This window comes from Vollenhovia emeryi, unplaced genomic scaffold (assembly GCF_000949405.1).
Source record: "Vollenhovia emeryi isolate VEMERY1.0 unplaced genomic scaffold, V.emery_V1.0 DF939206.1, whole genome shotgun sequence".
Taxonomy (NCBI): Eukaryota; Metazoa; Arthropoda; class Insecta; order Hymenoptera; family Formicidae; genus Vollenhovia; species Vollenhovia emeryi.
Genome location: NW_011967160.1, coordinates 248623 through 274902, shown reverse-complemented (window position 1 = coordinate 274902; position 26280 = coordinate 248623). Strand labels below are relative to the sequence as shown.

The 26280-nt window shown below is 40.8% G+C and overlaps 1 protein-coding gene across 4 annotated transcripts in view; it reads right to left on the bottom strand.

Moving 5' to 3' along the window:
• LOC105561495 (ankyrin repeat and fibronectin type-III domain-containing protein 1) overlaps nucleotides 1-25222 on the bottom strand; it is a 95036-nt gene extending 69814 nt beyond the window's left edge. For 2 of the 4 annotated variants that reach the window (XM_012011526.1, XM_012011529.1), the window contains exons 1-2: nucleotides 20460-20518; nucleotides 7172-7308 (exon numbers count right to left, since the gene is read on the bottom strand). In XM_012011526.1, the coding sequence (XP_011866916.1) occupies nucleotides 7172-7308; nucleotides 20460-20462 (140 nt within the window). In that variant the 5' untranslated portion in view covers nucleotides 20463-20518. Of the gene's footprint in view, nucleotides 1-7171; nucleotides 7309-20459; nucleotides 20519-25152 lie in introns of those variants that run through there. The other 2 variants (XM_012011527.1, XM_012011528.1) reach the window with 2 other exon arrangements.
• Between the last annotated feature and the right edge of the window lie 1058 nt (nucleotides 25223-26280).

Genomic DNA, 26280 nt, shown 5'->3' with positions numbered 1-26280 from the left:
TCTCTCTCTCTCTCTCTCTTTCTCTCTTCTGTCCTTGTCCCTTCAACGTTTTATTCCCTTTATTTTCCGCGGATGAAAGAGGAGATTTGCGTGGGTTTTTATCCGAGGCTTTCGCTGGACCACTTCTCTGCTCCGCCTTTGCGCGAAGAAAATCCGTCGGACTTAAACGCGCTCAAACGCTCTAAACAATAACACGCCGTGCGCATACTTAGCATCGGAACACGATTGTCGCTACCGCACATGATACACACGCTCTCTGCAAATAAACGACCCGAGTACGTGACAATCTAGCACTGCCGACGCGGGGGGCAAGTGCGGCGTTAGCTCTCTGCTATTCGATAGCACTGTATTACTTTGCGTGGGTGTTCAGATAATGATGCCGCTACAACAGTTGACGTTAGGCTTGGCCTAATGGTATCATGGTATTATACGGCTTACTGCGAGGATTAATTAATCAGCCGCGTCATATTAATTTGCATTTGCGGGCCGATTATTACGACGGGGCTCGCGAGCGCGGCGTGACATTTGGTTCGCGATCTTTTGAATAGAATCCCGCGACGCGCCGATAATCGAACGTGTCCCCCCCCCCCCTCCGTCCGCGATGCCGCGCGCGAACCGAGTTTCGCGCGTGATAGCTTTTAACGCGGCTCGCTACGCAGGCTCCGTTAATGTCAAGAATACATCTCGCGATCCCTCGCGCGACGGCATTCAAAGTGATAGATTACCGCGTCGCGCAATGCACGCGCCGGCACTCTGTTTCCGCAGAGCGGGAGGACTGCGCGAGATTAGTCGAGTTGCGCGCAAGCGTGTATATGCGTGCGCGTGCGTCTGCGGGCGTATATACGCGACCTCGCGTAATTTGTAGCGGGAATCGGCACAAATTACCGCGCGTTTTCAAGTAGGCGAGGGAACCTCGTCGCGAGAATCCGCCAACGTGTCGCGCATTACATCGGTGTATTTAACCGGGCGTGACGGGAGGGTTGTGCGCCAACGTAGCACGTGCACACGTACGCGCGCACGCATGCACGCACACGCGAGGGCGAGGCGCGCGTGTGCGCGCCGCGTCTCCGCCGTCACGCATGCGGTCCTCCGCATTTGCGTCGCGTCAACGTGCATAACGGCGACCGACCGGGCCTTCTGCACGAGTGCAGCGGATGGCCCTGACCTCGATTTCATTAAACAGAGGACACCTATTAGACGATGAGTCTAGCCGGATGAAGCTGGAGGGAGCGAAGGGGTGAAGGAGGCTTAGCTGCAATCATTAATATCGGATTTTAAGAGGAAACGGAGAAAATGTAGCGCCGGGGACAAAAAATTCGTGGATACGTGAATATTGCGAAAAATGTTAGCCGCGTAGATAGGAGAGATAACTTTTTTCCCCTCCTTATTTTTTCGTTCCTTTCCTTCGGTTTTTTTTTTACAGATGCGCAATCCAGCGATCGTAAAAATTACTCGGTCGCGGGCGGGCGGATTGCAGCGAGTCAGCGATACACGTGGAAATCAATAGCGCTGTATTCGAAGCAGAGTATATAATTTTCCGGCGCGCTTTATCACGCACGTAGAATCTATCGTAGAGAACACTTGCAGTATCGGAAAATATGCGGGTTAAGTGCGCTGCGAGTTTTAGCGTCGACAAAAACCTCGGTACGTAAAACAGCGCTATTATTGCGAATGTCTACAAGGGCCTCTCGCAAATTAGAATTAAAAGGGAAAATGGGGAAAGAAACATGTCGATTGTATTGTAATTTCTAGCGGAAGAAGTAACAGCCGGTGGAAGATAATATTATAACTGTTCTCGTTTTTTTTCTAAATAATCCACTCGAGGCGGTGGATAAAATAATTTCCCGAATAATAAAGGTAAGTGCGGCGCACTGCGTAATACGTTAGACTTCCTGCTTTTTTTATATCCTTCGACATTTTATGTCCGACCTAGTCTTCGTTTCGCGGCAAGTGTCCATTAGGGAATAAAACGATGGGCGACGGAACGAAGAGAGTGGGTCACGTTGAGTCAAAGCTAAAATGTATCTATTAATCTTGAAATATAGACGACTGGGAAGCTTGCAAACACACATCTGGTAACGTCATAGCGACCAATTTTTTACCGGAGCTTAACGCTATTTCACGTTACTCGCGTTTCCCAAAGCTTCGCGAGTCTATGTGTACGGCCATCTGCAAACATAATTTTGTAATTGCGACTATCCAACTTTGTATCATTTTTAAATTCATTATCCCTCCCAGCTGTAACATCGAGTAAAAAAAACGAGAGGTAATCTTCTCTATGTCGCCAGTAATAATTAAAAAACTTCAATGATTACTTGACCATGTCCGGCAAAGCTTTATGTTTAAACAAACTCACAAGTGTTAAGCGTCGTCTACAATAACCGGCGTAAGCGTGGAGTAAGAAGTAAGAGTAGGAGTAACGTTTTTGGCGTAAGCTGTTTACGCCGACTCAATCTACAATACGGTAAAGTAGGTGTTGTAGGCATGCGTGAAAAGGCGTAAGAGTAAGAGTATAGGCGTAAGAAATAAAAATAATTCATTTCGCTTACGCCCTTACTCCAGCTCTATTAAACCGGAAGTAGCTCCCTTAGCTCTTAAGCTTACTCTCGGTGAATCAAAATGCCATCAATCAGTGTTACAATTATTTTAAAAATCATGCCCGTATTTCAGTTTCCTTACACCAAAAGCTAGAAGTTAAGGCCATTCTACAATTGCGTAAACGTAGTTGTAGGGTTGTAATATAGAAGTAGAAGTAGTAGTAAGTGTTGTATATTAAAGTAATACACAATAGAGTGAGATACGTCATAATTCAAGTGAATGATTGATTAATTTTTACATCCTACGTCGTTGTAGTCGTGAAAGATGAAGTTCAACCATCTTTTACAATAGGCTTTACAATCGGAAATGCTAGTTTAAAACTGTATTTTACAACACTCTACAACCGTTAACAATCACGTTTACGCAATTGTAGAATGGCCTTAAAGGCTATTCTACAATTGCGTAAACGTGGTTGTTAGCGGTTGTACAGTGTTGTAAAACACAGTTTTAAACTAGCATTTCCGATTGTAAAGCCTGTTGTAAAAGATGGCTGAACTTGATCTTCCACGACTACAACGATACAGGACGTAAAAGCTAACTAATCATTCATTTCAATTACGACGTATCTCACTCTATTGTATATTACTTTGATGTACAACACTTACTACTATTTCTACTCCTACAACCCTACAACTACGTTTACGCAATTGTAGAATGGCCTTTAGGGCTCTCCCTTACTCCTTACTCCACGCTTACTCCACGTATTGTAGACCACGCATTACGCCTACTCTTACTTCTTACTCCACGCTTACGCCGGTTATTGTAGACGACGCTTTAGCCTCCAGTAACGCGATGCGTATGAATACCCGAGTTAAATCATGACTCTGACACGACCATGACTATGTCTTCTACTGATGCAATCTACACCCATGGAAAAAATTTCCGGATCCAATGCTATTACACTTGAATGTATCATAAAATAGGATCGATACAGCGCCAATCATATTTATTAAAGAGCAAGGAACATTTTAATCTTAAATGAAAAATTCTAAAATCTAGAATAAACTGATAGTAAGTATCGTATTTTGTCGAATATCGCGGTGCCAACTTCGTGCGTTGTAGAGCTGGAGGGAAAATTTATTCTAAACGCAAGAATATATAAACTTAGATTTATATAAGTTACTCTTATCTCGATATAGTAAGTCAATCTTTTAATTCGATAGAGGAGAATAAGAATTGTTGGTTTTATTTTGATATTGTCTTATTTTTAGACTAAATAAGGTTGTGAGAAATATAAATGTGTCAAGAATCTTTTCTCGGTAACAGAAATCCTTTCTGAGAGTGTACTCTTACATTAACCACGACAATGGTCTCTCACTTTTGTAAATGTTTCTTACATTACCAGCGTCGATCTTACATTACTTTTCTCAATCTTAATACTTCTGACTTTAATTTTGTAACTTATTTATGTATCAATCTTTTATAAAAATTGCTTGTATTTACTTTATTAGATCTTTTGAAAAGGATCACAAACCATGGTCGAAATGTTGGGAGTTTAAACATAAAGATTTGCCAGACGTGGTCAAGTCATCATTGAACTTAAAATAAACAACGTCCAGTAACTCTGAGCGCAAAACTAAACGTATATTCTCTTTACAAATGTGGTGCGCCTCGGACATTTGCATAGACGCGTCCTGCATTTCTTTCAGCGGGATAAAAATGCGCGGAGATCATGCCGAGTGGCATCGGGTAACAAAGGAGTCAAATTGGAGGAGAAAACGGAAACTCTCGAATGTACGCGTAACGAAGCGGAAGAGCGCGGCATTGTGGCGCGAAGTGTACTTAATGCGCCGCGACAGGTGCATCTCCGCGTGATTGCTTATTTCTTCGGTAAATAGTTGGCCAATTTGCATGCTGCCCCCGGAGTTAGTTAAATTCAACCAAGGTAACTGCCAGGCATCCATAATTGCGCGTGTACCGCCGGCATGTGCGCGAGCGAAGATAACATAATTTACCCTCCGCCCAAGTCCTCAAACTCAGCTGGATCCATTCACGACCAGGCTTAGATAATCGCGAGTGATTTAGGGGGCAGTCGCCGACACGAAACGTGGACGCATCATCGTCGATAAGACGACGGGCCCGCTAATTTCGTATGTGAAATTACATCATAGTCTGGAGTAAAAAAAGAGAGAAATAAGGGCGGCTTCGTTACACCCCTACCGGCTGATTTTCCCTTCGTCCTACGTCCCCGCGTTTACTCATTTACGCTACCTGTCCGATCTTATGTAGGTGCTCTCGAGTTTGCGCGCGTCTCGTATAGCATGTACTATATTACCTTCGATCTACCTGCACCCACGCCGTATCTGTACGATTTCCGCGAGGAAAATGTGGGGTCGGAACAAACGGCTGACCCGTTCTTTACGATCTTCATCGCGCTCCCACATGCTCCTTCCGCATTTTTCTTCCCGGCGCTATTTCCCGACGTTACAAATGCGCCTATATATGTAGAGATTATGCGGCGGAGAACTCAGATCCTCGAATAATCCGAGGATACGCGAGCTAATCGTAACGGATGCAGCGCCGTGTGCAATAAATTTTTCGCGGCTCGAGATCTCGGTTATTAACGACAGATTCTGCGAGCGTTGTGTAAATTGCACGACGAGTTTTTATTGTCTCACGCGCGCGACAGAGCTGTTGCGGATAACAGTAAAAACTATCGGTGGGGGGGTGGGCAGGTTATTTAATTGTTATCTCGCACCTTCTTCGTCACGCGCTCTCGCGTTCGCCATCCCGGCGATTCGTTTTCGGAAACGATGTAAAATTTTTAGACGACGCTTTTGCAAAATCGGCTTTTCGCGCACCAGAGGTAAAATGATCCGAGAGAAATTCAACACACAGGATCCTCCGTCACTGTCCCGTACGCGATGAAGAGGGTGCGCCGATAAAACCTGGGCGCGGAAAAACCTTTGATCTGCGTGTGAACCCGAACACGCGGGAGCACGCTGTAGCCGAGGATGTAACTGTTATTAGATCGTCCTAACTGCTGATTAGATTCAATCGACTGCCGTCATAGACAGAATTACGAAGCGTAATATTGGCCGCATTTGCATAGTTTCCCGAAATTGTAGTCGCGGCACGTCGATAGCGTATCTTTCTCGATACGTGATGTATTTCAGCCGCGGCCGCAATTGACGCATATATCGCTTTGCTCGCATCCCAATCACACTTAACGGTTATCAAGAATTCATGACGTGCGGGTCACCGGAGAGGAATATCAACGAATTATCTAATTTCCCGGAAACTGCTTTGGGTTATTCCGGGCTGAAATTAATTAGCCGACGGTCTCGGTCGTTAATTAGATATTAAAGCTTCGAGGGAGTCACCAGTCAAATTTACAAATTACGAGAGTTAAATTTATCCACTTTGTAGTTTGTCAAATAATTGATGAGCGAGGAGAAATCACATCTCGAAATAATTCTGTCCATGGTAAAAATATCCGTCACGGTGGCGCGGGTCGAGAAAACTAGTGTCGCGGTCGAGAGTGTCGCACTTTCATGAATTAAATAAATATAAAATTGGAGAGGGTAGAGCGCTGGTTTAAATTTAGATACCGAAGGATATTGTTTAAATAAAGATGCTGAAGAATGTCCGTCGGATTAAATGAGAAACATGGGATGTTGCCCCTCTTCGCGCACACATCTACATTCGAGTAGCCGCTTTATGAATATTCAAAGCTAAGCTGCCATGGAATATTAATATCGCGGACGAAATGAAACTGCCGTTTCCTGCGTGCTCAGCGGATTGTTCGTTAATTTTCTGATTAAATGTCTGAGCAATTTGAACGCTCGCGCAAAGATTAATAGAGACTTCGGCGTGCTATTCGATAAGCTGGGCCAATTTGTTGCCGATTGAATTGTGTTCAATAGCAGGTCGGCTTGTTTACCGATCTCGAGTGGATAAGGTACGGTCGATGTACAGAAAGCCATTCAGAGGATATCTATATAGGATGTCCCGTATAGGTGCATGCAGTCATTTTAAAGCTATTGTCCTCGGAAATACACAAAGCCTCTTCTTCATGACACTAACGAACAATGTCGTCGCCTCTAAAGGTTCTCTTTGCACTAGATCGATTGCGATTTCGTTAGCCTTATCCTTTTTTCTCCTGCTAACAAAATCTATTCGACGCTTCGGGCCAAACAGATTATGGCGTAATGCGATTTCGATCGGTAGAGTCACATTAGATAATCATACACCGCCCAAAGATTCTTCGACGTAAAGCCGATAGATCGAAAGTAATTTAAAACCAAGAGAATGAGTGGAAGAAAATAAGCAATTTTTTACCGCACTGCGTTTACCCCTTCTCGTCGCTCATCGCCACAAATCGGTTCGTCGAGACAGTTACAAGTATTTAACTTGAAAATCTTTTCTAAAGATGCGTTTCAACTGATCCCTTTCGCAAGGTCGTGTCTCGATTTTACGCAATTTTCGGTTTTTCTGCTTAAACGCTCATTTACGGCCAGAACGAGCGTTCAAACAGAGAAAACTCGATCGATTTGTTCCTTCATCTCTGTATTCGTTCCTCTTCGTGGAAATTATCAGCTGGCCGACTAAATTAACGGGGGAAAGCACTCACCTTTTCTCCTTGCGTTGCTGCTTCTTCTTCTTGAAGGCTTTCTTTACTCTTAGAAGCAGAAAAGCGGCGCGATCGATGGTAAGGCCTGGTGAAGCCTTGTCGCCGCTCGACATCCTGCGTCCTAATACTCCCAACACCTGCGAACATAATTGAGATGCGATATAATTGACGTCCCAATGTCGCAACTTATCTACTTTGCAGAAACCTCTCCTCCAAATGAACCGTTAATTATACAAACTGTTTCAAATTACAGTGGAACGCAGAAGGGAGAATTTAGATAAACGAAGGATATCAAAGATGCTAATCTTGTCGATGGTGTTTACCGTCCGGATACCAATGCCCATCGCGACGCGTGTGCATCACGTGTGCACCGATGGGCGTCGGTTATGGGTAAACCTGTGGATCAATTATTGGTCCTCGATCGCCGAGCATTTGCCGGTAGCAGTTATTTGGTGCTGTTACGGGCTACCAGCTTGCGCCACTATTACTTCAGTAATCCATCTATTTGCTTGCGTTAACGCGCTTCACCGCACATGCCTAATTCAATTACAGAACAACGCGCGAGACTCTTCGAGTTTCACTGAGTTTAAGCCAAATTCTAATGCGATTTGTGACGAGCGTAATATTGATAATTCAAATTGAAGCGATGTAAAGAGCAAAGTTAGCGCTCCCGCGTCGAGTAATATTGTTGCCGATAAGAAGATCGTTTGCCAAATATTTTTAAGTAATGCAGACCGCTCTCTACAAATTATTAATGTCGCGCAAACTGGCGCGAGCACTGGTGCAATTCGCTCGCGCAAATGAATCTTAACGAGCCAAGGAGCGTCGCACACAGTTTATTACCGCGACTAACATAATTTACACATCCTTGGTATGAAACTGGGTAAATTTTTCGCGATAAGGTCGGAGCCATTATAAGCTCGTTCTTGCGTCGAAAGGATTAAATTCTATTACGGAATCCGTTGCTATTTATCGATCTCTCGCCGGAGAGATCAAAGTAGATTGGTTAGGTAACACGTAACAAGCTCCGACGCTCAAAGCGAAAGCTGCCTTTATATTAAAACACATAACCGGACTAAAATTAGCCGGAATTTGCATTTAGTTGGAAATTATAAAACGTGGGCGCGGTACGCTATTGATTGCCCGTAAAATTGATATTAACATACCGAGTTAACGTCACTAGTTTGCCTCGCGTGTGACATTAGCTTGCCGTCGACAAGTCGAGAGGCCGTGCACGGCGCAGTTAATTAAAAACAAATAATTTAATTTCTCGCAGCTGTAAAAAATATACAGGGTGACCCCGAACGTTCCGGCCAGACTTAGAGAATTTATAGGAAATTTATTTCTGAGCAAAAAGTTTCCTACAAACATGGGTCGACAAGCCTATGGGGACGTGTACTACAAGCACTTTGATCTCATTTAAAAGATAATTTAAATCTCTACAACTTTTGCTTGTGTACTGTTTGCTAAAAAAAATGCATACTTTTTTTATATTTGTAAAAATGTACAAAATAACCTTTTGGTGAGACAAATTGGTGAAACGCCCGCCTAGAGTAGAGAAGTACAGGTGCAAACCCCGGCTGAGGTAATATTTTTCGCAACAAATTTTCTGTATTATTAAAAACGCCAGGTATGGTTAAGAACACCCTGACGTTGTTAATTATCGCTGACGACATTGAAGAATTCTTATTGGAAAATAATTTTTTGTTCAGAATTAAATTTCCTATAAAATCTCTACGTCTGGCCGGAACGTTCGGGGCCACCCTGTATATATGTATATATATATGCAATTTTTATCCCGCGCGTTGCCGAGAGCGCGTTAGAAATATAAATTGTTCCGATCGTCAATAAGCAGTACTATTCGCGCTGATTGCTGACACGCGAAAAGAGGCACTCCTCTTTCATCTCTTTCACCGGTAAAATACGGCACACAAACAAAGGCACAGATGTTTCCTTCGGAAATATATCAGCCAGAAGCGCCCTGGCTGCCACGCCGCTCTTTAAGTCCTATTTACCGCCCGAAGAATATTCTAATAATAGCTTTTTCGCATCTCGGTTGTGTTGCGCGAAGGTTTTCCGCTATTGACATAACGTCTCGGGCGCGACGATTAATTCAGCCTGCACAATATTGCCCAATTACCGTAAATTGCTTTTAAGCGCTCTCTTAGCGCGCCGGCATTTCCACGTGATTTTAGACCGACAAGTTCGGGAGCGGTTCGAAATAAATCGGCTTGTATATCGGATATAGTATTGACACGGAAGGTATAGCGCGCAGACAATGATTGATGCTGCGACTTCCAACCCCACGGCTTTTTTGGGAATCGAGGTCAGGCCGCGACGTTTCTCCGTATGTCTCCGATACATTCTAGCGGCATACTTTATTATTATTTGCGCTTCATATATACGTACATAACATATCGATTTCACGATTATGTCATGCGAAGGCTAAATATTGTAACGTCGATAGATTGCAATCTCGCGGTGAGGCGATTTGAATGCAGATTGCGAGCCGAAGCGGAGTTTCGTGCAAATCATTTTCATTGCATAAAACTGTTACTGCACCTCGGTACAGCGGTCACGTGTAGAATTAAATGAACGAAGACGTGTTTTTATAAGTTTTTTTTTTCACACACGTCACCGCGTATTTAACGAAGGAAGCCGCTGTGCTCCGTAAAAGTCAATCAGTGGATTATCACTGAAAACAGTGAATACTCACTGATTCACAGTTATAATTATACCACTGCGAGTTTCAGTAGCACACTTATAACTATGACTTAGGCCAGTATTCACGCTCACAGAAAAAATTTCCGATTCCAATGCTATTACACTTGAATGTGTCATAAAATAAGATCGATATGGCGCCAATCATATTTATTATAGAGAAAAGAATATTTTATCTTAAATGAAACATTCTAAAATCTAGAATCAAATAATAGTATGTATCCTTTGTTGAATATCGTGGTACCAACTTCGTGCGTTGTACGATGGAGGGAAAATTTATTCTAAACGCAACAATATGTAAACTTACATTTATATAAGTTACTCTTGTCTCAATATAGTAAATCAATTTTTTTAATTTGATAGAGGAGAATAAGAGAGAGAGAGAGAGAGAGAGAATTATTGATTTTATTTTGATACTATCTTATTTTTATACTAAATGAGGTTGGGAGAAATATAAATGCGTCAATTTATTACGAACATTTTCTGTCTCAGTAACAGAAATCCTTTCCGAGGGTGAAGGTTTGCTGCGCTCCCTAAAAGTCAATCAGTGGATTATCACTGAAAACAGTGAATACTCACTGATTCACAGTTATAAATATACCACTGCGAGTTTCAGTAGCACACTTATAACTGTGACTTAGGCCAGTATTCACACCCACGGAAAAAATTTCCGGATCCAATGCTATTGCACTTCTCAATGTGTCATAAAATAGGATCGAATATAGCGCCAATCATATTTATTATAGAGAAAGGAATATTTTAATCTGAAGTGAAAAATTCTAAAATCTAGAATCGTCTTTTGTCGAATATCGTGGTGCCAACTTCGTGCGTTGTAAGCTGGAGGGAAAATGTATTTTAAACGCAAGAATATATAAACTCACATTTATAGGTTACTCTTGTCTCAATATATAGTAAGTCAGTTTTTTAATTCCATAGAGGAGAAGCAAAATTATTGGTTTCATTTTTATACCAAATGAGGTTGTGAGAAATAGAAATGCGTCATGAATATTTTTTGTCTCAGTAACAGAAATCCTTTCCGAGGGTGTGCACAGTCAGATCTTACATTCAAGACTGTCTCAAGATTATCTTTAGATACTCCGCAGTCAGTGAAATGTTCCGTACAGTTTTGTCTTTAGATAAATTCAAGATGGTCTTGAATATAAGATCCGACTAGAAATAACGGCCCTAGCGACTATTCATTGTTTCCAGTGATAATCCACTGATTGACTTTTAGAGAATGCAAATACGTCTATTTATAGACGCGATGGGTTGAATGGGCTTTATTTTTTTTTTCTAGTCTATCAACGCGTCAACCTCTATCTGCCATTAGCATTGCGACCGCGGTGCATTCTATTTCGATCGGGAGAATGCGTCACATAACATTTCACTGTTTAAAATAATCGATGTGCCATCGAGCGGCTTCGTTTCCAAACGGAGAAAACGCACTTTTGTTCCTCCATTCGAGCAGAATCTTTTGAGTCGCATCGATCCACCGAGATTTATGCACGCTTTTGAATACCGCTTATTGTTCGCATCGACTATCGGCATTCACAACAGCGGAAGCGTAACAACGCCCGGAACGGAGGAACAGAAATATATTAGAGGCGAAATCCGCTTTCCCGAGCAATTCGCTTTCCCCAAACTTACAGTGAATTACAGAATAAATCTCATTACTAATCACGTCGGGAAGTTTCCTTCCTTCGATCGGCCTTCTAGCTTCATTGCAAGTGTAACAAAGATAACAAGAATTGTATAGGAATTAAAGAAAGGTTGGGCGATAAATGGAGGTCTCGGTTTGATGCAATTATGTGCGACAGCCTTTTGGGTGAGTTTCTTCCAACATTTTCTGCTATCTGGATAGCATTAATTGCACTACAGTCCCTTTGTCCGTTAAATTTCTCTCGATATAATAAAACGATTGAAATAATCCTAGCTCGCGCCGATCAAACTCGTAGTACGCAATCTAGCGTATACCGCGCGGAAGGAGCTGTAATTATTCTGGAAGAATCGACAATCTTCTACTGGAATTTTTTTTAAATTTACTTCCATAATGTCGTGCTTCGTCAGTACGGAAGATCATTAACGTCGAGGGCAAATGAGGTATCGCGACAGCCCGAAACGAAGCCAATCAGCATTCAATCTCAGGAACGATTGACCTTGCGATCAACTAGCAACTTCCAGCTCGCCTGGCTTTCCGACGTCACTCAATTTTCAGCTGACGAGATCCGCTCGGCGAAATCCGGGAAGCTGAAAATACTGTTTGGTGTCGGATTCACGATACCGAGCAATTATTTGCACCGAAAATATTACCCCTGTTTGTTCGCCTCTACCATTAATGTCAACGTGATCGAGCAACCCCGGAAAATGGATATCACTTATTCCCGATCGATACTTCTGTTCACTCGACAACGTCGCAGGAGAATGAAAGGGAAACGTGCCATTGTACGAGACAATAATAAATAATAAGATAATACGCAAATGAAATAATGAGAGGAGAGAAGAGATAAGGTGACGTAATAAGATAATACGTTCTCTCTCTAAATAATAAAGTATTATGATAACAAGTTAAGAAGCGCGCGACATGAACTTGATCACGAATCACTTGAATCGGAATCTTGGATTTAATGATTGTTAGCCGCTGGCAATGCTGAGAATGTGGGGTCCCTCCATTTACATGTATTGGTAAACTGATAGAGAGGAGAGAAAGAGAAACAGAAAGAGAGGGAGAGAGGAGGGGGAGGAGGAGGCAGAAGGGAGAGGGTGAGATGACAGAATACGATTGTTGCTAAACTGTTTTAAACCTCGCCTCATCTCTGTGAAGAAAGTTTCTCGCAATTTGCCACAGTTTCAATGAAGTTTCAATCACGGGGGGCGTAATTTCACCGTGGTTTTGAATGCCTCTTAATGACGAACACCATGTTTATCGACTCGGCGTTCGCGTTAAATTCAAGACAGAAACGGAAATTGCGAATTAATTTGAGAAAAGTTTTTACAAGAGCGAGCGCGCGAGCGTTTCGCGAAATATGTTGCGTTATTATTATTTCTCCTCTTCAATTAACGTAATTAGCTTGTTTTGTTATGCGAGGTGCGACCACCGCACATATCTGAATTTCGCGAGCGCATTATTATATTTAATGACGATGCAAAAGTTTCGTCTTTAAATGTTAACGCACCTTTTACGAATGCCCGTGTCACTGTATCAACCACGGGAATGTTTTTCTCACAAACATCATGAAATCTTATGAATGTTGTTTTATCGCAAGGTTTACCACAAAGCTGCGTTTAAAATTATGTGTGTATATATACTTATATTTGCTCCGACAACGCTTTTCACGGGGAAAATACGCGCCCCTTTTCTCCTTCTTTCCATCCCCCGGCAAATCCCGGCAACGGGGAGGATCTCGCGTTTCCGCACTGTTTTATGAGCGCGTTAAAAGCAGCGAGAAAAATGTTGCGAAATGCGCGTTCGCTGGTGCGTTCGCTGGTCGTGAAAAACTCTTACGCCGTGCTAACGGCTTCTCGGTATGAAAATGCAATTTCTGTACCTCCTGGAAGGCGGAAGGAACCGGCGGAATGCGCGTAGGGCTCCGGATAATGACGCAGCTACGTGGCACAATTTCATGAAAATGCATACCGCACGCAGCGCGGATACCGCGCGTGCAATGCAATCGTGTGCGGTCAAGAGTGCGATCGGGGATTGTATCCCCCGCAATGAAGCCAGACTGCAATCGAAATGGGGCAAGAATGTTTAAGTCCTTCGATGAATTCAACGCGACGCGGGGCTGATAAACGTTTTAATTAATTCTGTCTAAATATATAAACGACACCTCGTGCGGAAAACACGATTATTTGAATCTTAAAAGGATTCGACGCAATCTCCCGTCGTCAAGCTAACATAGCTCGGTAACTGTAATTGACTCCGATGGCTACATTGTTCCATAATCCGTTGCTTTATATTGTTAATTTTAAATACGCGATCTTACTTGAACTCACATATCGATGTCAGTTACATTACACGAATATCGAGATATGAGAGTTGCCGAGAGTAAATTTTCCTTTGATGGGAGGAAGATTTACTCTTGGCAAATTTTAGTGCGATATACTGCTGACGAATTTTCCCGGAATATGTGCTCCGTTGAAGATGAGGCTTTTCTTCCTCGTGAAAAAGAACAAGATTAGTTCGCTGCGAAAAAAGAAGAAACTCGGTTTGGCCAATTTAATTACGATCCTGCGGGGAAATCCGACATTCGAGATATTACCGATAACACGCGTGACGGCTCTTCGGGAGGACTTTTGTCAACATTCATCAGGATGACGTCTACCCCGTTTGGTTGCCGAGTCAGAAGGTGTGGATTAAGGGTGAGTGACTGGTGCAAACAGAGCCTGATTTACAGGGATTTGCTTGGCTCTTGCATCGGTGAAAGATCCCCATGGATTCTCCGTCGCGGCCATTCGATACGTAAACAATTACATGAAGCAACGCAAATTTCAAAGAATTGTTATTCGACTCACTGGAATCGCGTACGAGATTGTCCGAGATATTAGGTGTACCGTAATAAACGTCTGGAGAAAATGTTTCGTTTAACCCTTAACATTCACTTGGTGAACATTGCGTACTTGGATATGAATTCCTGGAGAGAGAGAGAGAGAGACTCCTACATATTCAAGTATAAGAAAAAGAGAAAGAAAAATAATTACTCTTTATTCTCCATGCGCACACTTGCCGCATTTCCTCCGCTTTTCAGCATTTGAACACAGAATTTATCTCTGGTTTCTTTTTAAGGAACACAATTGGGCAAAATTACAAAACAAGTGGCAGAAATCTCAAGGAACGTTCACAGCAGAGAAGTAACGTAAACGAAGTTTTTGCCGTTTTGCCGATACATGTTTGGAGGACTAGGTGCAACTCAGTCTGTGTAATGCAGTCGTTTAGTATCATTTGTTACATGTCTGAAAACTATTCGCCTAACGACGCATTTGGTTAGCTCGTCGAACATTGCGGGCCGCAGAAACTATTCAGGGCAACTGTTTCAACGACCGCTGCGAGGAGCCTGGGTAGAAATTAATGGAATCCTTGGCAGGATGTAACATGGCGCGCAGACATCCAGCGTGTTACATATCGGTGACATGCTTGCGAGGAGAAGCATTCCTCTGAGCTGTAAACGTCGATTACTAGCGCTAGCGATGAAGAAATCATCGGATACCTCGTCAAATTAGTGCGGAGTGCCATCATTTTGTGGCGAGTGCAACCAATTATTTTTCCACGTTCGAAATTATTTAATTAGCAATGTACTATTTTAATGATACTTTGTTCAGGGCACAGCCATCCTTTCTCATAAACAATATTAATAGACGAAAAACAATGTCGCTTATAGTCGCCAGTGACGATTAAAAATTAAAACAATGAACTTATTGTCAACCCAACTGGCAAATTTGATTAAATTTGTTACATTGTTTCAACCTTATTTCAGGTAACTTTTCAAGTAACAATATTCAACAAAATATAAGAGATCTGGTAAAAATCTTTTCACTAGATGACTAATTAATAATTTAAATCTCTTATATTTTGTTGATTTGCAGTATTGTGACTTGAAAAGGACCTGAAGTAAGGTCGAAACGTTGTGACGAATTGAATTGCATTTGCCAGTTAGGCAATAAGCTCATTGTTTTAATATTAATAGATAATAATATTAATAGATGTCCTAATTCCATTTCGATCAAAATATATTAATATTTTATATTAATTAATGAATACGGTATGTACTTGCATTATGTAACTGCCTCGTCGCAAGATAAACATACAACGTTTTTCGCATTGTTTGCTACAGTGACAAATCCGATCAAGCCTACGTAACAGTTAACAATGTGAACGATTCAATGAGATTTTATTGATTGAGTTACCGGGCCGAAGTCATTACACGCGTAAGGTATTAAAATTTGCATTTCGACACTCATCGGTTAAGCCATTTTAACGACCGGCTTTTAAAAACTGTCTCTGATGCGAGTTAGCAATTTGTTATTCGCGTAATCGTGGCGATAAAACTCAACGCGGTAACAGACAAGCTACTGTGCTTATGTCAGTCAACCTTTGAATGCATACTTGAATTTACTGTCACTCCACTTAGTACGTTGCTTCTCACACATTCCACACTGAGAAAAAAAAAGTTATTAAAATGACTAAATATTTAGTCGGCAGGTATTTCTTCAGTTCAAATATACATACGATTTTAAGTTAAACCTACAGTGTGATTCATTGAAACATATTTCACGAATTGACGAATATTTTTACGAATTGATAAATAGTTGCTTGGCAGCCCGTGATCGCTGCATATAGTTGAATCAAGAAATATTTCTTGATTCAACTTTTTTTTTCTCAGTGCACATATTACGTTTCGCTGTTACAACTATTCTGGCCAGCGACGTTGTACACGATGTATATTCTCAGCAGTGCGTTTTTTTTTCAAGTTTGAAAAATGTGTAGATACTGTGTTTAGAAAGTACAGAAAATGTTTGCAATTTTTATCATATTGAAAATGATATTTAATCGTAATACGCGTGCGAAAAAGAATTTGCAACTTTCGTGGTATCTCTGCGGAAAAAGAGTTAAACCGCTTTGGCACGTGCATGCCGCACTTTTTACAGACTTGTTAACAAATCCCACCATTGAGATTGTAAACTCCACGCACAGCCGTACATTAATCATCTGTTGTTGATTGCATGTTTAATGTGTGGCCGGCTAAATGATTCACTCCGAAAATAATTAATCTTTACAAACGCAATTTTACACAATTTACAATCTTCAAATACAAATTTAATCTGTTTTAAATGCTTAACGTTTTTCACATCTTCCGCGAGAATGTGTAGCGTCATTTAAATCTATTATTTTATAGTTTTTAATTGGCGCATGGAATAATTTATGATCAATTTATTAACGTACTATCTGACAGACGTATCATTTATCCGTGAAACAGATTGTATTGAAATGATTGATGACATCAGCAAAATCGATTATTCTAACGTGTTGTAATGTCACGATAAAAAATGAATTTATGTACAGTCACGGCACACGAATAGAAATGGAAATGGAATAATAGACGCGAGATACCTTACAGATTTTACAGATCCTTTTAAGATTTGCTTAAGGTTGAGAACTGCTAGAAATTAAGTTAATCGAAATGTAATCGAACTCCACGTGGGGATGATAGTGGGTATAAATGATAGGGACAAAAATCTAAAAGCCCAGGGATCGCCTGATAGTTCTCGGCGGAGGTAACGAATAAAGCCGCGGTAACAAATCGAGAAACTTCGTGAGAAACGAAGAGAAAAACTGGAAAGCTTAAAAGCCCTCGACATAATCTTGATTCACGTTTGCCAGCAACGGTATGTGAAAGATCCCAGGCCCCTTTTTTTCAGCCAAAGACAAACGACTAGTATGCGCGAAGTCATTCTTGAATTATTCATACAATTTCTACTGATGTTTTGAGAGTGAAATTGACAATACAAGGTAGAATACCAAAGCGACCCGAAATGCAAAATTGGAGGGACTGCGTATCGCAATACCGTTTCAATCGCGTTAAACGATCGTTATCGAATACAAAAACTAATATTAGCCAGATCTTACAATTAGTGGAAGATTTAACTACCGCTCGATAATATTCAAAGTTAAATAAAAGACACCTTCGCGTATTCAATTTCGATAAAACCAAACGATAGGGGTGTTTATGCCAATTTTAATAATGACATCGCCGAAGCGATACATGTCTCATTTTTATTACGAAATACAGAGATTGTGGATAACGCGAAAATCCCCGTGAGCTGTGCTGTAGCACGATAAAACGTGTGAGCTTGCGGTGGAAGTAGACTTTCCCGTCAGTGAATATTGAACTAAGCGCGATTTATACCACCACGGGGATCGCTGAACAATTCGTGATGAAGAAGAGAGAAGAACTGGAACAACGCTCATTACTCTTGAGGCGCAATCGCATTAGTTTACCCTCTGTGTACATTTGTAAAATCGGTATTCTTAAAAAATCACACGCCCGTAAAAAGTAATCGAACCGTTTAATCGGCGTTACATGTATGTACTGTTAATACGTACACAGTTGAAAAATTTGTGTTAAATTTCACAGATATCACATGTCCCAAACGGTCCACACAAATTTCTGTGTTAATTTAACATAATATGGATATGTTAAATGATCACACTAATACTCTGTTAATATTTTAACACAAAATAAATGCAAATCTCAAAATAATTTGAAATAAATTTTATGTAAAATTAACATACTTTTAATGACAACATGAATTTTAAACTGTAATTTTTACATTTTACAAATGTAATAAGTTAAATGACGGTTCGAAATCGCTCTCGCTTATGTTATATAGAATAAAATCAACTTTTTATTCTGTAAATTTTAACAGATAAATCTTGTTACTAAATGTATGGAACATATGTATTGTGTAACATTAGAAAATAAGTACACATTGTGTTGTTTCAACATTTCCTTTCAGCTATTTTAATAATTTTACATTTGAGGTCAATTAGCACGAGAGCAATATGTTAAATTAACACATGAATGCGTTGAACATTTAAACGCAAAAATTTTAACCGGCATTTTCTTTAACAAGAAAACACAAATTTTCCAACTGTGTAGAATATGATTATTATCAGTTTGCCAATATTTTTAATCGAAGTAATTGTACCGTCTTGCACAACCGTCCTTACTACGATTATCCGCAACCAAGTCACAAAGCGATAAGTGGTTACATGGTATATACGTGTTATTGATCACTATAATTATAGGTATGATGCCTATAGCTATGTATGATCATATGCATAACTGTCCGATTATAACTGTCAGGTTATGCGCCTCGCAGCGAAACAGGGGTATATTCAGCTTGTACAAAGCTTTACCATTCGACAATACTATTTCTTATTGTAATAATTATCATACACAACCGTTTGTCTCCTCCCCCCACCCCTTAAATTTCGCGTAGTCCTCATATAATGACCGTTTGTTCAAAGATGCAGTCGTTGTTATAAAATCTAGCCGAGTTTTGAATGTCTCGTGTAAAAGAAAGATTAATACACGATTTATGAAAATCAATAAGAAAAAAGATAAATAGCTGTGACATCTTAAAATACAAAATTTCACATCGCGCGTAAAGGTACGATTAATGTCGTACGGAAAAATGCGAGTGTAGAATCGAAACAATGTATGCAAATATAAGCGATGTACAGAATGGATCACGCGGGCGAGAGACCGAATAAAAATACTGAAAGTAGGGGGCAAAAGAGGATCCTGCGCGCATGGACCTACCCAAAAGTTCGATCAGCATCAACTACCCGGAGAGCTTTCTCCCCGGGATTTCCTGTACGATGTAACAGATAATAGCCCGCTATTTTCCCACCCGAATAATCGGTGATAATTTGACGTTTCCTTTTCCTTTGTCTCGAAAGCGACATAGCTTTTCGGTAACTTTGAATTACTGTTCCCAGCAACATCGAGGCGTCATTTTTCTCCGCGACGGCCGTTCGGTGGACGACAATCGAGCTTTCGCGCGTCGCAGGAAAGGGCAGATCCCATTCAGATTTCGTGCGAAGATTGCAGCACGTTACGGCGATCCGCATCGGAAACGCGAGAACGAACTTTCCTCTCCGGGAAAAGACCGAATAGCGGCGAGGGACCTTTATTTCCCCCTTTCTGCGTCCTCCTGCGCCTGGCGCTTTTACCTTCTTCACCCTGCATCGCGATCACTCGCGATCCTCATTGAACTTTCACACCGTATAGTATTCGGCTACATATAAAAATGAATGTCCTCCCGGGCCACTTGAATAATCCAGACATCGCCACTCCCTCGCACACCCGTGTCTCCACCCTCGTATCCCCGCGAAAGGGATTGCCGCCGTTCCCCGCTGAATTTTTATGGACTTTTAATAATATATACGATGCTGAAGATCTCTGCTCCGTTACTTATGGCGAAAGGTCCCTTAGCCTCCTCTTCCTCAACGTTCGCACTACATTTATTTCTATTTTCCCACTTTTCCGAGGGCGGACGATCTCACCGGACGAACGAGATGTTTTCACCGTAAAAGCAACAATCCCTTCTTAATCACTCGGACAAGTACGAGCTCATCGTGTATTCCGCGCACCATCTTTGTCTCCATTTGCACACCTCCGTGAGGAAACGAGTATCTGCATCTCGTTAAACTTCCACCGCAAAATTCCGTACGTGCGAAAATATATTCCTATATGAAATTTCGTACGCGTTTCGATGGCAAAATAAATGTCCCCCTTAAATTTACCCCCGCGTCTAATAAGCGGAGGGAACAGTTTTCCTTCGCGTTAAATTTTCTACCACAAGATTTGATACATAAAATAAAATAAACGATCTTTCTTGTTACTCGGGCGAGGCGGGCTTATCCTGTCGCTTCGTCCCGCCCGCGACTCTCGCGTGCAGGCGTCCGCGAGCCACCCTCGTTTCAGCCCCTACGCTTGTTCTACTCGCGACAGCTCGCGGATAATTGGTATCTCCCGCAAAAAAAAAATATTTCTCGCATACAGACCATCAGTGTCAACCGCGTAAGCACCGTAAGCTGTCACGCATTTCCGCAGCGCGCTCCCCTCGCCGGAAGTCCTCCAGCTCGATGAAAGATTGGTCACGTGTGGACAAGTTAACGCGGGGATTTTTTCACGCGGGGGTTATCGGATTTTTTTTCCCCTTTCCTGTCAAATGAGAGAATCGTTGGCAGGAGTGAACCGCGCGGACACCGATGCGATACTCCCGTCGCGACGTACGGCCACCAACTGTCGGCTGCGCCTCGACGGGACGTCGACGCGACGCCCGAAGACGTCCGAGGACGACCGACGACGCCTCCGTGTCGGCGATGTATAGCCGTCGTTGCAAGTTCACTGCAATTTCCTGCGGGCTGGAGAATTGCGCCTGTTAAACTGCAACTCCGCTCCCGATCGAGAGGGAGAGCCTCGTGGTTTTGTCACTTGGCGCGATCTTTGGAGAGATCAGAAGGAGCGTTCGCGCCAAGTCGCGCTTGGCTGCCGATGCTCGAGCATCGAAATCGCTACAATTTCAACGTAACTTCTAACCGGAGAGAGAAAGAGAGAAAGAGAGAGAGAGAGGGAGAGAGAGATTTGAGGTTTCTGTCCTTCGGACAATTCAAATAATTAATGTTCTTCTTTAAACAGGCATCATAAAATGATATATAATGCTTGTGTGCGCATGAACGTAATATTTAATATACTCACTGAGTTGCACTTTGAGAAAGTTATGTTTTAGAGTTAATGAGAAAACTTTGCAGGGAGTTTCTACCTCCTCTTTGTTCAAGTAGTCATAGCCGTCATAGTGCGGACTAGACATGCTTGTCAGTAGTAACAATCAATGAAGAATCAGGCAAGCTATTAAGGATGACTTCGACTAAACCTCGATTAATTTAATCGGCAATTAGTAAGTTGTATCTGAACTATTTTATTGACTTGTTAACTTCGAAAAGGCCCGTGCGCGCTTTTCTGCTTTAAATCTTTGTAACTCGGACCTTAGTCAAAGTGTTTAAATTTGTGTTTAAGGACAGAAAGAGCTGCTCTTTTCAAAAATCTATAGTTGAAATGGAATATCTAAAAGAAAGAATAAAGGTTGAAGGTAAAAAGAATGATTTCTGTCTTTTAATGAAAACTATTGAACTAACAAACGATTTCGACTGTTTTAGTTAAATTTTTGTTCACTTAAATAATATTGATATCAATTTATTCTACTCGAAAAGATACAAATTATTTATTAGTGGAATATTTGCCAAGAGGGGCAGAAGTCACGTTTTCTTTATCCACTTTTAATTTTTATATACATTTCATTTACACATATTCATAGACTAGATTTTCAGAAAGAGCAACTCCTTTTATCTCTGCGTACACTGACAAAAAAATTTTTTTAACTAAGTAAATAAATTAACGTAAAATTATTTTTTGTTACTGAAGTATAATAAATACTTAATCTATTTAAATAAAAATATCAAATTTTAAGTAAATATATGTATTATATTAAATAAATTTTTTTAAATCATTACATTTTCTATGTTCAAATAAAGATTTCATGAGATATAGAATACTATTTATTAAATAAAGTAATTGTTTTTGTTAAATAAGAAATCCAATTTTCTTCGCGGTGAAAATGACATCTTAGTAAACATTTTATAGAATTAAAATAAAATTTTTTTTTAATTCAAAATGATCTATTCTTTGATATTTAATAAATACTTCAATTGAAGCAATGCACGTTTTAATTTGTTTATTATTTAATTTAAGTTAATAAGCTATTAGAATCCACCTAATGAATAATTTTCTTGAGTAAAGTAATATTTTTTTGATTAAGCTATTTTTTTATTAGTGTACCAATCGCGAGCTAAAAATTTTGATTAGAATCCGAGTTGCTAGGATTTAAAACAAAAGCGCGTAGGATGTAATAGAATTATTAATGTTTCGTTTATGACACGGAAAACAGATTAGATTCGATACTACGAATCATACAGTTAGAAATTTTAGTTTATTATTACTTCCTCCTTGTCCAAGTAGTCAGTCTTTATAATACCGACCTATACATGCTTGCCAGTAGTACCACTCAACAATGAATCAGACACGAAATTATTAAGGACGACTTCGACCAAGTTCCAATTAACTTAATCAAAGAGTACACTGAGAAAAATGTCCGATTAAATATAATCGGATAATCCAATTACATAATAACAAACGGATATATCCAATTAAATTGTATAACCGATGAAAAATATGATTGGTTTTTCAATCAAATGTTATCGATGACCGCATTTCATCGGATAAATTTCATCGAATGTATCCATAATTTAATCGGAAAACGTAATCGGAAAAATTAACCATCGGAAACACTATTTAATTGGTTTATCCGATGGAAATTTTTCTCAGTGTATTAATATTTAAACTATTTTGTTAATAGAAATAGAATCATGAATGTTACGCTGTTTATTGTATGGAAAATAAAACTAGATTAGATGCAACAAACTATATACATATGTAGATTGAGAGGGAAAGAGAGAAAAGAGAAATTTTCATACAATTCTGTCAGTCAAATTAGTTATGAATTAAGTTAATCGGAGCTTGGTTAAAGTCGCTCTGATTTCAGTTTAACTTCTATTGTGCATATAAATTTGATAATTATCTGATCAAAAACCGATTTTCAACTAAACATTTCGTTAATCACAACACTTAAATATTTCCTCGCATTATACAGTTAATTACTGAAACATTCATTCAAATTATTAAAAATAATGGAAATTAAAGTGACTTATTTATTGTTAAGCGTGTACGTATGTGTATGTATATATTAAAATATTTAATAAATTAATAAATATTCAACATTAAGACAACTAAGAATCATTAAATTCGATATATTTGCATATAAATTTTTATTTGAAGCGAAACATTATCTTCTTTTCTCTTTACCGCTTGTAATCGATTCAGACTCTATTTTTTAACGCAACAAAGATAAGTCCCTAGAGAAATTTGATTTATTCCAAGATAACACATTCTTTCCCTATATTATATAATTTATAATACTCTGGTGAGACCACAGAAATTTGTGTTGCAAAATAAAAAGTTCTATTAACTTGTACTATTCTATACAAACAAATGTCATTTTAATTTAATTAATTAGTTAATAATATTTTTCGTTTTGCTTTCGCATTAAGAGAATTTAATAAGGGTTTTGATTTATTTCTATAATTATACTCATTTCATAGTAAAATTTCACAAGATGATAATGAATAAATCTTGTTTCTTTGCCATCTGTGTCAAACATTTATACGATACATATATAATATTGTTATCTACTATACTTTGAGATAATCATAAAATTTAAATAACCCTAGAAAAATTACATGTTCCACAATTATTTGAATTAATAAACAAGACGAATATTGATTATAGATTATATCGCGTCAAATCCGCCTGTATATTACATGCCATAATTAAACTTCACTGTACATTGTGAGCAATAATATATTTGTTAAGTTCATATTTTATAAGAAGTAGATTTGCAGATTAAGGCGAGAGACGCTCGCATTTATACTGAAATTAATGCAGAGAATGTGTTGTGAATAAAGTCCAGGTTATTACCGTAAGTACTAAGATATTGTGTTTGCAACATATTATTTCTCCCGTTGAGAGAGAATTGTATATACATATAATTATATGTATAAATTGCGAAACATAATTAAATTATTAACATTATCTCAACAGAACGAAAGAAATGAGAGTTAAAATTCACTTTGGAGAGATTCTAACAAATTAATATTATGAATTTTGTACTATTTACATTATACACTATTATATTTATAATTTGACTGTAAAATATGTTGGCGACATATAATATTTACGCAATACTCATAATTGATATTACATTTTACGTATCAAAATTTCTATTTTCTTCCACATTTCCCTTATATTTAATATCAAATATAATTATTCGATTCCTAGCTCGTCCTAATATCGTAATGTATGCATTGTCCTCTCTCTTTTTTCGTTTCAATTAATATAAAGGAATTAAAATATAACACGCTATTTTTCTGCTAACTTCTCTTTCTTCTCTTATACATATATTGTGGTGCTTTAAGATTTTAAATGAAGATTTTTTAACGCGTTTCCACACTCAGGCCAAAGAGATCAAGACTGAACGGCCGTCATGCTGGTCATTTAGCGAGTTCCGAAAATGGCGTTGATTCGCAACGCCATCGTATCAATTTTATCGTGGACATAGGAACTACGTAGTCACAACCACGTTTCGAGATGGTATCACAGATTAATAGATAGATCGCCAAAAGCTCGGGTCAAAGTGGGTCAAAGCGAGACCAGCATTTCCGTGCTTTCATTACCGACGCACCTAGGTGCGAATCCAGACTAAACGCGCCCGATTTTATCGACAGACCTTGCCGAGGGCATTTCGTGCGAGATGTGTATAATAGAATTAAAGGTTCAACGTAGGGCCAAAACTTCGACTCGGGCTACTAAGGCCACTAATGCCAATGGGCATTGCTTTATCTTATTATCTCATTTTATCTCATTTTATCTTATCTTATCTTATAATGCCTCAGCAAGGCCTGATGTCCAAAAAATGCCCAGTAATGCCCAGTAATACCCAGTAAATCTGCACACCACAATGCCCTCAGCGGGTTTACTCCTCAAAGTTAACGCAAGACAAATGCAGGAAATAATTGTACTCACCAGAGGGTTGCTCCGTCGTCGCCCGATGCCTTCCAGGCCGCCGCTTCCTCTCAGATTCCTCCATGTCGCACTGGCAATCGGCACACCACGGCACTCGCGAAAGAGAAGCCAATTACGTCGGAGCAACGCGCGACACGGCACACCCGGTGTTAATCGACGCGGGCTCACAACGGGAAAACGAGATGCAATCGCGCGCGGGAACGCAAGCCGCCACGATGGCGTCGCGCGAAACGGCGGGAACGTAGACTCGGAGATACGCGAGGCTTGACGCGTCGTCTCGTAACCGCACGCGATCTCGCGCCAACGTTTCTCTCGGAAGAAACTCGCGTGTTCTGCGCGCGCGAGGAGACGCGAGTTAAAACTGAGGCTCGATATACCGGCGGCTGCCGCGAGGATCCGGCTGCGCCGGAGATCCCGGCCCGAGGTCTCTCGCGAGACCTACGCGTCCCGGTGGATCGCCGACGCGCGAGCGTCGAGTAATCTACGCGGCGATCGTTCAACTCGATCGGCGTCACAACTCACCGCCGTCGTGGAAAGCGTCGGCGCGGGAGACGCCGGTCCGCTGCGTGGTCCGCGACGCTCCGCGATGCTTCTCGAACTGGCCAACATGGCACCGGTACCCGGCGTTACTCCGCGCGGCACTACGCGAGTCGAGTCGGCGACGCTACTCGAATATATCACTTGGCTGTCGCTCGCGCAATGCATCTCAAATACGCGTACGCTTAAAGTTCACACGTCTGTCGATCAACGACCGACAAGCTCGCGGCTTTCTTCTGTTCAAGTTGCATCGGAGGAGTAGCGAGCGCGTACGGTAGACGACGATCCGACGATCCGCTTCCTGTACGTCGAGAAGTGCGCGCTCCGAGAAACGAAGACGACGCCGGTCACACACTCGCGCGCGCACACACACACACACACACACCGTCCCGTGCTGTTCGCACGGCAGTTCGAACGACAATGCGACGCACGTCTGACCTCGGAGCGTCTCGCCGCTTGTTTGTCTCGAGCCGCCGTGACTCGCCGCTGTTTTTGTCTCGAGCCGCCGCGACCGCTGCGCGCCAAAGTCAAAGGACGTTTCGTGCGTCACGCTGTCGCTCGAGCCGCCGGCACGGGCGGCACGTACGCCAC